The sequence below is a fragment of the Megalops cyprinoides genome, chromosome 8, assembly GCF_013368585.1.
Source record: "Megalops cyprinoides isolate fMegCyp1 chromosome 8, fMegCyp1.pri, whole genome shotgun sequence".
Taxonomy (NCBI): Eukaryota; Metazoa; Chordata; class Actinopteri; order Elopiformes; family Megalopidae; genus Megalops; species Megalops cyprinoides.
Window position 1 is genome coordinate 13,126,029 of NC_050590.1, and position 16,858 is coordinate 13,142,886.

Sequence of the window (16,858 nt, forward strand, 5' to 3'; positions counted from 1 at the left end):
TTTCATTTTTCTTCTGAGCAAAAACAAAACAAAAACTACTTCTTGGTTGTTTCTTTCCCAGAAATCAAGCTAAAGCAACAAAATATCTTCTCCTATGCCCCCCAACATGTTGTGTGTGTATTATATATCAAAGATCACGTTTTTACCTTAATTAGTAGCCCTAATCACTTCCAGGAAAGTATGCTCTAACACTTTCAAGTACTGTCTTTCCACTGTTTTCAACACAGCAGTGGAGGTAGGCTGCACATTACAATAAGAGAGCCTGATGCTTGAGTAACCAGTAATATTTAGCCACCCTTAAAACAGACACTCCACCAGTGCCCCAGTTAATGAAATGTAGATTACACTTGTAGGCTGGGGGGAAAAGATTAAATCCACTAATTAGACCTGGACATCTTGGCCAATTATCAGTTACAATGGCGCAAGTCATACAATGCTGATGAATGAAACAGGACATGATCTGCAGCGGTGCTTCCTGAACCGATTAAAAAGAGCAACAGGCTTTAATGATCCTTTAATGTGAGAACAGACATCAACCAGCTTGTGGGGCCTGCAGGATAGCCAAATGCTTTAGTGGTCTGTTTGAGCCCTGTATGCACAGTAGCAGTGGTGGAAAGAATCCTGGCAAATCCTGCAAAAACTGAAGTACTGTTACTTCAGAAGAAAATTACTTGAGTAGAATTTAAAAGTATTTTCCAAGACCCTACCTGAGTAAGAATAAGAAAAGTACCTTATGGGAAAAATGCTTAGAAGTACTTTTGTGCTGCATTTCTGGAACATTTGCAATGTAATATAAATTACTTGAATACAGCTACTTTCCTTTGTGTATTCAACCTGTCCTGTGCAACATGTGCATTAATCAAAAAGGAGGAGCACGCGCATGCACCCGCGCATGCACCCACGCACACACGCACGCGCGCACACACACACACACACACACACACACACACACACACACACACACACACAATGTTTCGTTTCATTAACTATCTCACTCATGTTGTTGGACAGCCATCATGTTATTGTGTATTTCTTGAATACAGGGTGTTGAAGCTATAATGCTAACTAGCTAACATTACCACAGAATATCAAAAGATACAACACATGAGTGACTAGCGAGAAGCTAGCACGTGCTATTTTGGTGATTCCTTGGCAAATATTAGCTAATTTACCATGCATAACAAAAGCTAGGATGCCAAGTTCAACTATTACCTTCTAGCTAGCTAACCTGGTGTTATCTTGGTGGCTGTTAGTGACTGTTCTGCCTACCTAATGGCTATTGTGATAACATTACATAACTAGCTAGCTGTATTTAGCTAGCTTGCAACCACTCAAATATTACTGAATAAAATGTTTGAAAACTTAACTTTACATGTATCCTCTGGCTATATTAAGAGTCCCTGTATGCTGATACATCTACTATCACAACTGTTCCTCATGTTTTCCAGGCTAAATAGTTTGTGCAAGTGCGAGCAGGGAGGAACATTTACGTTCTTAGCACTTGGTAGTACAAAAAAAAACTAAATACTCAAATTTGGGCAGGATGTTGATTTGACTGGCTACTGAATTGTTACGGTGATAGTAGGTTGAATAATTTGGCCATTTGTTTGAGCCCAGTTATTTTCTGTGCACAGTTGGTGATATAATATAAAATAATGACCATGTGAAGCATGAGCTTCAGATGAGCTATGTGCAACCCAGAAAATGTTGTGGAGTAAAAAGTAGAATGCTTTATTAAAACACGAGTAAAACAGAGTTTCGTCATCTAACAATACTCACAAAAACTACAAATACTGGAAAAAAACACTCAAATACAGTAAGGAGAGTACTTGTAATCCATTAACTTACTATAGCAACTCTGAGAGCTACAGAGCAGTTACTTTAAGTTGTATGCCTATTTAAGACATTATCTTGTCCTAAAAGCAGTAACTACAACCCCTTTAGCCTTGATTTTGTGAGTGAATTTGAAAAATGCAATACCGTTGATTCTAAGGGTATCCTTTCAAATTACGAAAACTACATTTAATGTACCGTTTGAAACCACTTGCTCTTTAAGGGGAGTTAGAAGCCACTGCAGCAATGGTTCTGCATGCACTCATGCCACATGTATTGCATGCAAAAGTTTGATTTTTTTAGCGATTCGAAGACAAACTAGACTAACACATACACAATCCACAAAAACTTCATTATGTACAGCTCAAAAACTGTCTTGAACAAGGGCCAATACACTATTATACTACATCCCATTCAGTTTCAAGGAAATGAAACAAGTGTGCCTCACTGATTAAGCTTACAGAAAACATACAAATCATGAGACTAAAATCCATACACCGGCTGAACCACAGAAAACTGCCAGAAGGAAAATTACAACAGAGGCAATGGCTGAGACTGATGACAGAGCTGTGTACATTAAAAAAAAAAAAAGTTAAGGTATTCTATTATTAGAGTGCATTCCCAACAGCGTGCACATTTACAGTTTGCACAGGGCTCCTACTTCCCATGGTACAGTGGAATCACTGTAAGCACAGCACACACATCTGAAATCTAAGGTTCCGTGTTCAAATGTAACTGGCCAATTCATGGCAGAATCTGGCACACTAAAACAAAACTACAGATTCCATAATGCTGCCCTTATTTACTACTGCCTTAAATCATTGCTACATAAAATTTGCTGCAAGACAGCAAACAGTATAAACTAAGAGTTTGGAGATATATTATCAGGTTATCAAATACTGGAACAGTGACCTTAGCCCACCTCCCTCACACCCTGGTGGTTGCCTTGTGTGCCTTCAACAGCCAACAAAATAATTGCTCAAAATAATATGAATAAAATGATAAATTGTTCTGTAAAGACCCCTTTACATAACATAACTTTAGGGTGTGAAACAGCCTATGCAGTAAAAATACTTGGAAAGAGGGAGTGCATTATCATGGGACTTCATTAAAACAATGTGTATGCATTGCTTGTACATATAGCTCTAATGTAATAAACTGTGATAACTCAGGGTACATTTGATCATTTTACTTCATTAATATTGTATAATTAGTTAGTTATGCTGTCTGAAGACCCAGAGAAAACTTTAAACATAAAATCATAGAAAATAATTGTTTTAACCAAAAAAGGGGGGCTGCATGTACTGACTGACACTTAATAGCATGCAGTATGCAGGAATTCATTAGCAGCAGTTCATGCGGTCTGTTCAGACTGTGCAGTATGCACTGTCTTCACTGAAGAAAGCCACTGCCTGCTTAAAATCCTGGCAAAGACTGTGTCCAAGAGAAGGCAATTATAAGTTCATTGTAAATTCATTTAATATGGTTCAATATTATGCAGAAGGTTATTGATTGAAGACAATTGTTTCAATTTATTTGTTTAATTCTGCATTTAGTAGGCTCCTCTCTGTGGAGATTCTGGGTAGCATATTAGTAGCAGATAGAAGAGAGTGGTAGAAAACAAGCCAAAATAAAAATAAATAAATAACAGAAAAGTACTGACTCTATACATACATCCTGACTTTCTGGCTGTATATGCGTGAGGTATGCTCCCCTCTGCAACTTGTACAACAGCAGCCAAGAATGCTACAATGGCACCTAAATAGAGCAGTTCTACCTGAGGTGGACAGATACTTGGAGCATCTGGCTTTCCAGCCAAGGCACACAGATCAGCATGTTAATTTCTCATGCATGCATCCATTAATATTTCAGGTAAGAATACCATTAGCCATGTCAAATTTCAGATTTTCTCTGCTGGCCCTAAACCCAACTTTAAATAGGGGGCACATTAGGCTGGCTTTTGTAATCCACCTAATTCACATGCTCATTTGATTAAATCTCAAACTTTTTACATCTCCAGTGGGTCATAGGGACTGTCTTTATAGACATACCAGGAGGGTAAGTGTGTTGAGGCCTATTAGTGTTTTTATTGGACAGCAAACCAAGACAGACTGGCGATGCCTGACATAAGCATCTTTGAAGGTGGGGACAGGGGGAATCCTGAGAATAAAACAGGGACTGGCACGCAGATTTACAGCCCACCATCAACTGCCCTGCTAATCATGATGAAGGGCCCCTAACAAGCACATTCATATAGGCTGATGTACAAGTAAGCACACATTTTAGGATAGCTCTCCACCCCCACCACCACAATTCAATTTTGCATAACATCAAAGCACAGACATTGCTTGTGGGTGGAGGTAATCATCAAAAAGAACAGTAAATATGTGTAAGACAGGATGTAAATAATGCATATGTATGGTGTTCTTACATCAATCATCCAATTGATATAACTCCCATTTCACACAGAGAGTCAAAGTAACGGCCAGTTGTTTATACTGAATAGTTTACTACCTTGACACAGTTAATAGGGTCACAAATGTCAGGATAAGTCCAATTAAATCTCATCTCATTCTATAATGTAGTCAAACAAATGTTTTTGTTGCTGCACTGTAATACCCTGTTTCCATGAAAGGAAAATGAAGGGTATCAGACAGTCTGAACTGGAAGATTTCCAGATCATAGTCCCAACTCAAAACCTCAGTTTCAAACTGGTCACAGCCAGAACAGTAGGTTTGGTGTAGGTCTGACAAAGAATAACATGAGTTTGAGCCCCAATAAAGGTTATCGTGAAAGTTCAACGCAGCTACATACTATACATAATGTTAGTATAGCTACATGAATTTCCCAAAACAGTGTCAGAACAAGGATTTCAAAGCCTTGCAAGCAATGCCAGTCTAATGAATGGCACTTCTGAAGAATGATTTCTGGGGGAAAAAAACCTGCTTAACTCAGCCCTTCAACGCAAAGTAGATTGCAAGGTTAGATTGACAATTTCAGAGAAGTAGTAAATAAGGATGCTGTTGTGGTTCCTTAGGCTAGCCAATTATTATTTCTGTGTTGTCTTACCTAGCTGCTGTTGTTGCAAGTAGTAGCTAGCTTGCTAGCTAACTTACTAGCTAAATTTGTTGTTTTCATACAGTAAACTTCGCTATTTTATATTAGTGTAACACAAAGGATCCAAATTGCTAGGCACCAAACTAGCTACACTTCAACTATGCTAGGAAACGCCAAATATTTCCAGGAATAACTGAGAATGACTTCACATTTTTGATTTATTTCTTTGTATCATCCTCAAAACTTCAAACCCACTGTATCCAACATTCTGAATGTTGTTACTAGTCACTTCTATGTTAACTACATTGCAGTGCAAACGCACGGGTGGTCAGCTGCTATGATTAGCAGCTACTTGAAAATGTTACCATGATCTGTAAAAACAAATTTAAACCAGTCTGAGCATCCCACACCCTTGTATAGACAGCTGTAGCTCATCCACTGATGCCCATACCTTTTCACCTTCCCCATATTAGGAACCCATGATATAATTAAGAAGTCATTAAAAAAGGTCATCACGACTACTAATGTATTCATTGTTGCACATTAGCTGACATAGGTTTTAGTCTTTATGCAGCGCTTAGATTAGAAGCCCCTGTCTGCACTTATGCCACACATCCAAAATTTAGGTTAAACTTGCTCAGATGTCCAACCATGCTGCACCACTCAAGAACTATAGCATGCAGTTCAGTTGCTCAGCCACTATGCTACACTCATAGCTGTTGTGTGTGCCTGAGAATTGGTGAGAGGGTAAAACAGTGAGTGGGGCAGAGCTGACCCGGGGCGAATGCTGGGCTGAGAAAGCATGGCCTTATTCTCCAGCCGCATTCTTCAGCACATTAGAAGATCTCAGGAGATTAACTTAATAGGGCCTCGGTGATGGGGGACCTCTGATGTTAGACATCCCAGCTCTGTGCCAACCAGGCAGCAAGAGGCACAGACCAGTGAGTAATGCCAGTCTACATACTCACAGGAAACAATGGGTAAGGGTAAAATCATTTAACATTATTTGGCTCATGCCCAATCTTGATCTAAATCAGTTTAGAATTGGGTGTGTCTTCAAACTGTAACAGTAACACAGACAGATTTAGGAGGCCACATTAAAGATATGGTACAGGAGAGTGCTTGTGTGGATCTTTTAGGCAACAGTCTCACTATTACTCAGAATCCCTCTTCAATGCTGTAGAGGAGAAAGTCGGTTGTTTTTTCACCTACAAAGGGTTTGACCTCCCCCGAGCAACGATTCTCTCAAACATATGTGTCGTATCAGATGCTGTATCAGACACACTGGTCACACTGGAGGCACAGTGCTGGAGACAGATTTACTGTGGGTCCTAAGACTCAGAAGAGCCACACAGGAGCAGTGCAGCCCCATTCATCCTGCTGAAAGGGGAGGAGTGTAGAGTGGTCCAGAGGAGAGCCGTAGCCATCAATGCCAAGTTACAGCAGTGTGTCTAATTCCATACTTTTACTGCTCTTGCATTATTTAGAACCTCTCTTCTTTCATGGAGGAGAATGAGACACGTTAGGCAGGGAGATGCAGATTCAAGCTCCAGGCAGATTGAGAGGTTTGAGTGCTGTGTGAGGTCAATCTTTTTTTTCTGCTCTAATTTCCCCTTCCACTTCAGCCAGAGACAGGTGCCTGTGGGGGGTACACTGGAGGGGACAGATGACAGCAGGGCATTGTGGGACTGGGGAGACAAGGTGCAGGGGAGTACTCAAATTAGGCCTAATTCGCATTCAATTTCCATCTACAAAAAGAGCAAAAACATCTCATGTGTTCAAAGCATCAACAGCTTGAAAGCACTTCAAAAACACCTTTGTATTTCCTACACAGATAAGAAAAGACAGGACAGTCTCGGGACACTGTTGCAATTAGGTTAATAATACATTTGAAGGACCCATGCATTACCTAGCACCATTGTACACTAAGTGACACAGTAATGTGTTCATTCCCTGACTGTTTTCATGGGGCAGTGTTTGATAATACCCATGTACTGCAAACCTAATTTCTCTACAAATACATTTTTCAAAGCATTTCTCTCATAAGGTTGACTGTAGCATCAAAGAACAAACAGTCTCTGTTGTGTTCTGCCCCAAGCTATGCACTACTTAGACACTAAACTGCACAATAGCTAAAATCTATATGATGAGATGATAAATAAGATGTTCAAGATAGAAAGGTAGGCAATCTGGCTATCAAAGCCCTGATAAACTACTTCACCATAATCTAACCTTGGACATCGGCTAGAAGAAAAAAAAAATCAATATGTAGTCACATAATATAAATTTATGATATCCCCAAATCACCAGCTGCTTTTTTGTTTTTGCACTGAAAAGCTGTTCAGTTAACCAAAATGCTACATTTCATTTAAGTCTGAAGGTCTTTCATATTTGAGATTGTGTCCAACCATACAATGTGATTTAACAGACGTTCTTTTGAAAACATTTTCCCCCAACAAGGAATGCTAAACAATAACAGTTATGTCATTATATTATTTTTCAGAAAACAGCCCAATGTGTACTGTAATGTCTGACGAATGAAAAATCCCACCTGTGTCCATTTCAGAACCTTTCAGAAACCTGTGTCCATTTTAACCTACTGGTCAATACAATATATTTGAGCAACAAATACTGACTGAATGACATAACATTCAGTATCCCAATCAACATATTTTTGGTTAGCTTGTTAGACAATGGTTTCCTATAAAAGCAGAGAAGTCTTAAAAACAACCAAGGTAGCCGCATGAGTGGAAATTTAGCAAGGAAATCTGCCCATTCAAGTTACTTGTGAAATAAACAATTCAGCTGAGCATGGTCCTCTTGCTTCCACTTGGCATGCTGTTGAGACTAGGGGTGCAATGAATAATTGACGTAGTCAACTAAAATCGATTACCAAATTAGTTGCCAATGAATTTAATTGTCAGTTAGTTGGTGACATCATAGCGTGTGTTTTTCGTGCTGACTCAGAATGCTCAGACATGTAGCCTAAGCTACGTTGCTTTACTGGAGTGAACAACACCTTCCCGACCAAAGACCTCAAAAGTGTGGCAGCATTTCACTCTTAACCCTTTCGCACGTAACTTATTTTTTATTCTATGTAGCACGCGTGTTCCATTACATGGTTTGTTATGCTTTCATTAGCATTATTAAGCTTCCCAGTTTTCAGTTAGCATTTGCTATATTTTTTAATGTTAAATCGCTGTTTCCTCAAAGCTAAAATTAGATAAATTAAATCTAGAAAAATTCTTCTAATCGCACCATTTTAAGCATAAGCGCTAAACGGCAAATCACACCGGTGTGACCCCATGCGCGAAAGGGTTAACTCTGCCTGGCATGGCAAACTTGACCTTGCCTGGCATGGCAGCACATCAGTTATGCTCAAGCACGTTGGCTTTCTGGATGATGAAGACTCGTCTCGTTAAGTTAGTTAGCTAGCATAGCCAATGTTAATGTTAAAAGCCATGTTACTTCACGGTATGAGCTGTAACGTTTTCTATTTTGAAATACATTTTCTCTTGATCAATAAATTATTAATGACATTGAACATACAGTCTAGCAAATAACCTCTTATTCACAACAATCCTGTTCACATTCCAAATGTGCTCTAACTTTACAACTTTAAACCAGAGCCTGTCTCTGCTTAAACGTTGCATCGTTGTCATGGTGATGTTTATGGCTGGAGATGGTGTTGCTGCCGAGTGCACAAGTTTAGAGAACACTGGAGAATTTGATACTTTCTAAATTGCGAAAGATTTCTACAACTCGTGTCGATGCGTGCGTGCCCAATGTGGGTTGCATTGGAATTAGTGATGTTACGTTCGCGACCCATCCAAGCCTTTTGATCGGTTTTTTGGTACGAACGAAGGGCTCCGAGTCATACTTGAGAGCCGTTCTTTTTATCGTTGTGCCCAAATTTCACTGCCTGCCCCAAATTCATTCAGTGTAGCACAGTGGTTAAGGAGCAGGAGTTGTAACCAAACAGTTGCTGGTTTTATCCGAGAGAGGGAGAGGGAGAGAGATATTTTTTCCTCCACCCCGATTGTTTCATGTTGTAACGCATAAATACACAATGACATCAGGTCTTAATTTGAATGAGTTATGGGTTTGTTGGATCTCCATGGATGGCTTTCTTCAAAGGAAGCAGACTTGTACCCCCCAGCAAGCAACTGCCCTCACTGAATTACTCCAACCTCAAGCTAAATTTAAAAGGCGATAGATAAATAAGAGCCATTGAGTAACTGTGTGCTTTATAATCCGAACAGTCGCTTATTCGTTTCAATAGTGATAGATTATTCGACTATCAAAATAGTCGTTAGTTGCAGCCCTAGTTGAGATTGACAGAGTGTTACTAGCATGAGGAAAGCTGTAGTTGGACCATTAGACTATTTTTCTGCACTGCAACAACAAGTACACTTCATTTAAAACAAGTGCAGAGCATGGTTTCAGGCTGCGACAAGAGTTCCCTATTACCCTGATTACTATGAAAATGGTAGGATTTGGTAACCTTGCAATTTAACTTTGTGGTGCTTTGTAAATATGATATTCTACAACCTCTATATGAAATGTTGGCTAGTAAAGCAAAAAAACATTTCCAGCAAAACTATGAGCTTAAAACTGCATGGAAATGTAAGCTTAATATATATGTTTAGGGATTTGTAAACCCTATCCATATGCCACGTGATAAATTTTTCAAACCTGTGTTAACCTATTTTGTGTAGATGTCCACACAGTGTTCATATTAAAATATGAAAGCTATTTCCAAACATGTTGTACAGCTCATACCTGATAAAGAAAGATGAAACATATAGGCCTAAGAGTAAAATAACTGCATCTCTGAGAGTGGAACTTAATTCTTAACATGCTGACACAAAAGAAGAATTGAACTTTACCCCATTAACATTCCTTATAACCATCTGATTATATGGCATATTCCTATCTAATATCACTGGATGTTGTAAAAAAAAGGGCCTTCAATTCATGAACAGCAATTGCCGTCTTCCATCTATCCACTACCCTCAAAACCTGTCTGCAACAATAACTAACTCCCATTCCTATTACTGTCGCCATGGGGGGGAAACATAACAGAAATGACCATTTCACTCGTAAAGCAAGTGCATTCACTTTATTACAGCTTATTAAGCTCAAAAATAGGCACAGAAATAGCTATAGCTATAAAAATTGGTTTGTTTCCACTCTTGGTTTCAGGCAAACACCTAAGCATGTGCCACTAAAAATCACTGAAAACAGACAGTTCTCCTCCCTTCTCTCCCACAAGACAGGCAGGGAGTTTGTCAGTGGGTGGAAAGATTCTCGCTTCCCAGTGAGCGGTTAAAAGCCGGCATTAGTGGGGCTTGGGGAGTTCACGTTGCGTCACTACCCACGAGCCTGACATTCCAGCCACACAAAAACCCATCTGCACACAGAGTGATACCACTACCAGAGGCCCAAACCACCGGTCAACAAAGTAAAGTGGATTAAACTTCCCTGTACACAAAAAAGAGAATGCTTATTTGTCAGACCTACTGTGCAATTTTGGCTGGCAGGGATCCCACATGGTCTTCACAGTCTAAATCCAAGAACAACTTCCCCCTTCCTCTATTGCTCCGCCTCCCTTTCCTCCCATTGCCAAGACTGCAGGCTTTATATAAAGTCTGCTTCCTGTTCACCTCTGACCCCCACCCTCCGCCCTCCTCTCATTCTCTCCAGCAGTGTGCAAGCAGACTGGGCCGTATGCCTGGGAGAGTGAGCCAGTGACAGCCTTTCACAGACACAGAGAGGGAAGGTTCCCAGCAGCAGGTGGCCACTCCTCCTCTTCTGAGTGACGTGGTGTCAGGTTTCAGGCCTGGCCACAGTTCCGCCCTGGCTCAGAGTTATATAAACCTTTTTAAAGCAGTGTCAGGAAGCGACAAAGCCAGCGATTCAGCTATGGCTCCAGGCCATCTTCTCACACCAGACCCATTCTCTCCCCACACCCAAGGGGGCGGGTGGGTTGTGCAGAAAATAACTCAAAAACATATATAGAAGGGGATGCATCTGCAAAGACCACGACTGTGTCTTTTTACTCTCTTAATATGGAGCACTTTTCCACTATGTAATATGGAGCACTTTTCCACTAAGGCCTTGTACTGTCTTACTCTTGTTCTATATTTGTTGCCTAATTGTCCTGTAGGGATTAATGTCAAAGTTCTGTCAAAAAAAAATACAATTAAATCCAACCAACTGAAACATTTACTACTGACTGGACTCAGCTACCACCACTTTTAGGAGCACTTTATTATTGGGATCACACTCAGCTCATGACATCACACTGTTCACATACACTGGACCCCACAGATTCCCACAATCACTTACACACTACCACTCAAAACCAAGAAGGAACAGAATAAATAAAATAAATACAGATATTGTGTAAGTTACCATGACCAGGAAAAACTGTTGTAACTATGTATAAAATACAATAAAATATTTAATAAAAAAAAAAAAAAACGACCCATGTTTCATTCAGCCTATATTGAGACAAACCTCACATTTTCTCTATTTCTGCATTCTCCCCATTTTCACTCAACTTCAGTGATTGCCAATTGAACATTGTGCAATCTTCAGCCAAGCAGCTGTCACCTGGAGGATAATCACTACTGCATCGATGTTATCCGAGCAACCTACAGGCACCTGATGGTGCCGAGAACAGTGAAACGAGGGCAACCTAGCTGACCTTCTCACCCCTAACCACGGCAGACAATTTGTTCCACTGCTGTGGGCTTCCACACATTTTTGACAGATGAAATGGCTGGTACTGAACCTGAACTGTAGGGCTCAGCCTGCACGTGGTACAAATGTCTTTGCTTTCTGAGCCACTTCGGAGACAACCTCCACTTTGACATATTCGTTCTGATTTGAAGGGCACAGCTGTTACTATCAAAAGATAATGTGAAAGATAAATTCAGTGGTGAGACCTACTGTAAAATTAAATACTACACAGCGAGTTTTATGCCAACTAGCAAACTGTATTAAGACACATTAAGCTACAGACAGTTTTGCAAGGAAAACAGAAAACATGCTTTAAAACTAGAAAAAACAGAAATCAAGAAAATATCAAAAAGAAAAAGGACTTCATGTGGCCCTAAGCAAGCCATGTCTTCTGAATATCTAATTTACTATTAACTATTACTATTAACTAAAATACTAAGTCATACATAGTTTCCTCGGCTAACATGCTGAGGCTAACATTTTAATGAACTCTTTTCTCAAAAATTATTATTAATTAAAGGGTGTCTAGATATATCAGGCTACTTGCATGTGCAAACTTCAGTAGAGAACTCCAAAAAAGTTAAAAGATAGGAATGAAACAACATTAATTGTAAATGTCTTCAGAATCATATTTATATTGAGTTCTAGCTATAAACACACTCTGGGTCACTGAAATCAGTGTTAGTATGTTGCCCATCAAGTTTCTTTAATTCACTATACAGATTCACTTTCACTTCCTTGCAGACCAGTAGAGAGAAAGTAATTCTGCAACTTTGTCAAAGCAGTGCCTTAAATGTGTGGCTGAAAAGGGACTGGACTTGTGACCTAGAGCACAAAACTGAATACCAGGTGGGTGCTGTGGTTTCCCTTGAACTACTCAACCTGAGTTGCTCCAGGAATTACACAGCTGTACAAATCAACAAAATGTAAAATGCTATAAAAGCTGCCCTATATAAGGGCCCCAAACAAATAATGGCCTTAACCAGTGTGATGTACATATCTGGCTTTACCATTTTTGATGGAAAACATTATTTTTTCTTCATTTCAATGCAGTATGGAATTGTACACTTATATCAGCCCACCCTCCAAAAAATGTCTGAACGCCAATAGAGTTTGTCTCCTCTGACAGTGTCACAAACAAAAAGGAATAGTCATTAGAGATTTAAAATGTGGTGCTGACAGCAAAGGAGCAGTCCAGTAAGACTAATGATTGGGTAGGCTTTCAACGCACCAATCCATCTGCAGTGCCGTTAGGATTTGTGCATCAATGCAAGTCTGGGCTGTGCTGACGATAGTGCAAATGGCTGTTATGGCCACATAGGGCATGCATGGGAAAGATGACTACCCAGCTGTTTTGAGCGTCTCATTTTAATGAGGAGACCTTTGGACACAGACCATACAGAGTGCAAGCGAGAAAACTGACGGGATTTCCCAAAGCCTTCCCTGCTGTTCTTGTTTCAGGGGCCAGTTGTTGCCTCTACAGCCTCTCTACTGGATGCCGACCAGCTCTCCCCTCACAGTACATAACTGCTGTGCTCCTGGCCAGCAAGGAATGACACTATCACTCCTAGGACTGCTGGGAACTCAGCCTTGTGTTGGATGTCAGTCCACTCTGAGTCTTTCAGAAAACGGACACAGATCAGTCCAACACACACAGTGCCACCACCCCCTCAAACCACATCAGTGGAAGTGGATAAAAGCTGCAGCTAACAACCTTACAGTGACTCCAGCCTGCAGTGACCCACATCTCATTATAGCTTTAAGCATGCTTACAATAAGTCCTGAAGACACTTCTGCCATTCTTAATTAGCTGACACATGCTGCCTGAAGTCTGGGTAGCTAGAATAAATCATCATCTTTTAATGGAGACCCTCACTCCCCCTCAACTTCATGCTTCCTGTGACTTTCATAGCTTTCAGCACTAGTTAAACATTACACAGGTGGCTGGCCTATGATCTGGGATATCAGAGAAAGAGTGTCATGGTTTTCTCTGCATCGCCAGTAAGGCTTCCCTGCTATTCCAAACCAAGTGCAGAGTATAAAACACCACTTAAAATACAATGTTATGTCACAAAATTGTTTAAAACTGCAACCTAACCATTGTGTTCAGCAGCCTTCAGACACGTTCCCAAATTCCAGCTGTCAGGACATGATTGAGCCTATGGATCGCACCAACTGTTCCAAGCCCCTGCTCATACCAAACGTCCATTTAAAACTCACCTGTGTCATGTAATCCAGTGAGAATGAGCTGCCCTCTTCTTCCACCTGGGTGTCATTTGCCCAGGAGCAGTTGGAGTCATCCTGCTGTTCCAGCGGGGCCTCCTGGCTCAGGGCAGCCTCTAGCTGAGGAAGAAGGTCGTCTTCCAGGAGGTCGGGTGCCTCAAGCCCCTCAAAATCCCCACTCTGACCACCCACCTGCTGCAGAAGATTCTCATCCAGCTCCGGGTAACCATTACTGCTGGTTGCTGGAGGTACAGTCGTCTCACAGCTACCCTGCTGGTTGGAGGAATGCTGGCTCGTAGCTCCAGGGTAGCAGGTCATGTCTTCAGTGAACATCTCAGCGCTGCTGTAGCTTCCCTGAGTTTGCCTCAAGTTCTGCATAGCTTGGAAAGGGCATTTCCCAGCTTGATTCACTGCATCCTGTTCTATCCCAGGGAGCAACGAAAAAGCATCTCCTGCCCCTGAGAAGTCCGCCATTGACGACTGCAGGGCTGCAGCCCTGGAGGTTTTGGTGGTGGTGATAGAGACTGGCACAGAAGACTGAGGTTCGCTCATGCTCACTGCTGGCTGTCCAGGAAAGCAATACTGAGACAGAGAGTAGGCAGCCCCAGAACTGACAGAGCAGGAGAGAGAATGTGATGCAGACAAGGATGGTCTGGAGAAAGGCAGGTTCATGTCCTCCGATGAACTTGAGAACTTCTGAGCCCCCTGGCAGCTCAGCATGCTGCTCTGATGCTGCTGCTGCTGCTGCTGCTGAGGGCCACTCGGAAAGGAGGCATTGTGTGTGTCTAGATAGGACTTGGGCTGGTTCATAGCATTAGCTGCACCCCTTTGGTGAGAGGGGCTCCCATTACGGCTCCCATTTGCATTGAGTGGCAGGGAATGGGGCAGGTTGTGGGGATTCTGCTCTTGCTTCTGTGCTAGGTTGCCTTGGTAGAAGTCAAAATTGCGGTGGTCTGGGAAGGCCTTGCCATGCTGGTGCAGTGGCTGGGAGTCCACATGCTGCTGAGGCTGCTGAATGTGGTGGTGCTGGTTAAGGTGTTGGTGATGAATCTGCTGCTGCTGCAGTGGATGAAATGAATTCCCATTCTGGTCCTGATTTCCCCACATGGGACTGCTGTCTGGGAAAAGCCCATTGGACTGGGGTGCTTGATGTGCTGGGGAGTTGTGGAACTGTGAGTGCTGGGCCAACAAGGCACCACCACTGCCAACAGCACTGCACTCAGACCCAGAGAAAGGTTGTGCAACAGACGGTGGGGCCTTCATGGTCTCAAAATGACTGATCTGCTGCTCAAAATTCAAGCTCTGGGAGGAAGAGGAGGAGGTGGGTACTATGCCAGTGTGCTTCCCTGCAGCTAAAGATTCCACTTGCAATGGCTCAAACCCAGCGCTGAGGTTCAGCTCATCCACCAAAGACACAGGACCAGCTACAAAGGCCTCATCTGACAGCCCCTCCAAACTCCCCACAAACAGGTTTGGATCATCAAAGAAGTCCATCATGGGATCAGTCATGGTGTGTACTCATGCACACTTCCCAACCCTCCAAGCAGGACTCTGTTGGTTCCAAGCTGCTGTTGAATGAAAGGTTCACAGGATACAGAACCTCAATTCATCCATCAAGGTAAGATGACGTGATAGTACTGTGATGCACCACAGAGAGATCCTGTGAGCTGAGGGAAAGACATAGAGAAAGAGATTTAGGGGTCAGTGACAATGTGCGAGGATCAAGGCTTGACGTTAAAGATAATGCTGGCTAAATTTTTGATCACTGCATAATAAAATTCATGATGTTAGAAAAAAAACAATGATTCATGAGATATGGTGCCCTAGTGTGACAGTGTCTTAAACATGAGTAATGCACTTTATTTTTCTGGGCAAATTTTAACAGATGCTTTACAAAACTCATCACTTTTTCAAAACCAAAACCTTTTTAAACTTTCATGGGAAGCCAAAAGAACACCAGCCAGTTGTTAACTTATTTAAATGTTACTTTATTCTAAATTGCTTGCATTTGCACCATTAATTACAAACCAAGTCTTTTGAAACAGAAAAAAAATATCATGTGCCTTGGATCATTCTGCCTGCAGACTCATGTGCAAATTCTCAACGTGGCTCACACAAGGCCAGTGTATTGCTGTTAGATTTATGGTCCCTGTGCTTCGACTTCAACTGAAAGTATCAGGGGGTGGAACATACTTGGCACCAGCAGTTATTCAGAGTAACAGGTATCTGCATGAGTGGTAGCTAAGGTAAGCTAAAGGTGAGTTCCTCTCAGTCAATTCATAGGAAAGGACAGAGTTTTCTCCAGCATCGAACGGTACCAGGACATCACTTACTAATGCATGTGGGGGGACTACATACCCTGCTATGATGACACAGTGAGGTCAGTTACCACCAGCAAACTTCCTACACAGTGCAGCACTAGTAAGCAACTGACAAGGACAGACAGGCACTGTCTGGTCACAGATCTGCTTGTGCAAGATTCATTACTGATTGATTCCTGTCTCGTTCACATCAAATAAACAGTCATCGAACATATCATCCTTAATTCGCGATGCTAGTTCATAGCATGGTTGCATTAAAACAACCAGTGCATGCTTGGTTTCTCTATTAAAAGACACACAAGGCCTGGTACATTCATTATTTATACTTAGTTCCTTTTTAAGCGCTTTCATTCATCCAATTCTACTGTGGGGCATGAGATTCCATAACAATTTCCTACAGTTTGCGAAATGTTGGATGAGACATCACCTTCTCATCTCCTTTTGCAGTTACTCAGGGACTCATGCTCAAGGAACACAACCATATTGACAGTCTAACTTACCATATTGATAATAATCCTACTGAGTAATCAATTCCAGGTCTTACGAAATGAAATACAAGAATGTAGGCCACAGTTCATGTTTCTGTAGTAAATGTATTCCTATCTTTCACCCTAGTAGTAGTAGTGTGGTCATGTTTTCAGTTTCAGAGTACCCATTGAAACCCACTTAGGAGCTGA

General features: G+C 41.5%; 1 protein-coding gene across 9 annotated transcripts in view; it reads right to left on the reverse strand.

Annotated features, from left to right (window-relative positions):
* Positions 1 to 15,359, reverse strand: part of LOC118781590 (chromodomain-helicase-DNA-binding protein 9-like) — a 64,995-nt gene extending 49,636 nt beyond the window's left edge. For 8 of the 9 annotated variants that reach the window (XM_036534568.1, XM_036534563.1, XM_036534559.1 and 5 more), the window contains exon 1: positions 13,858 to 15,359. In XM_036534568.1, coding sequence (XP_036390461.1) covers positions 13,858 to 15,357 — 1,500 coding nt within the window. In that variant the 5' untranslated portion in view covers positions 15,358 to 15,359. Of the gene's footprint in view, positions 1 to 10,413; positions 10,489 to 13,857 lie in introns of those variants that run through there. The other variant, XM_036534567.1, reaches the window with a different exon arrangement.
* Between the last annotated feature and the right edge of the window lie 1,499 nt (positions 15,360 to 16,858).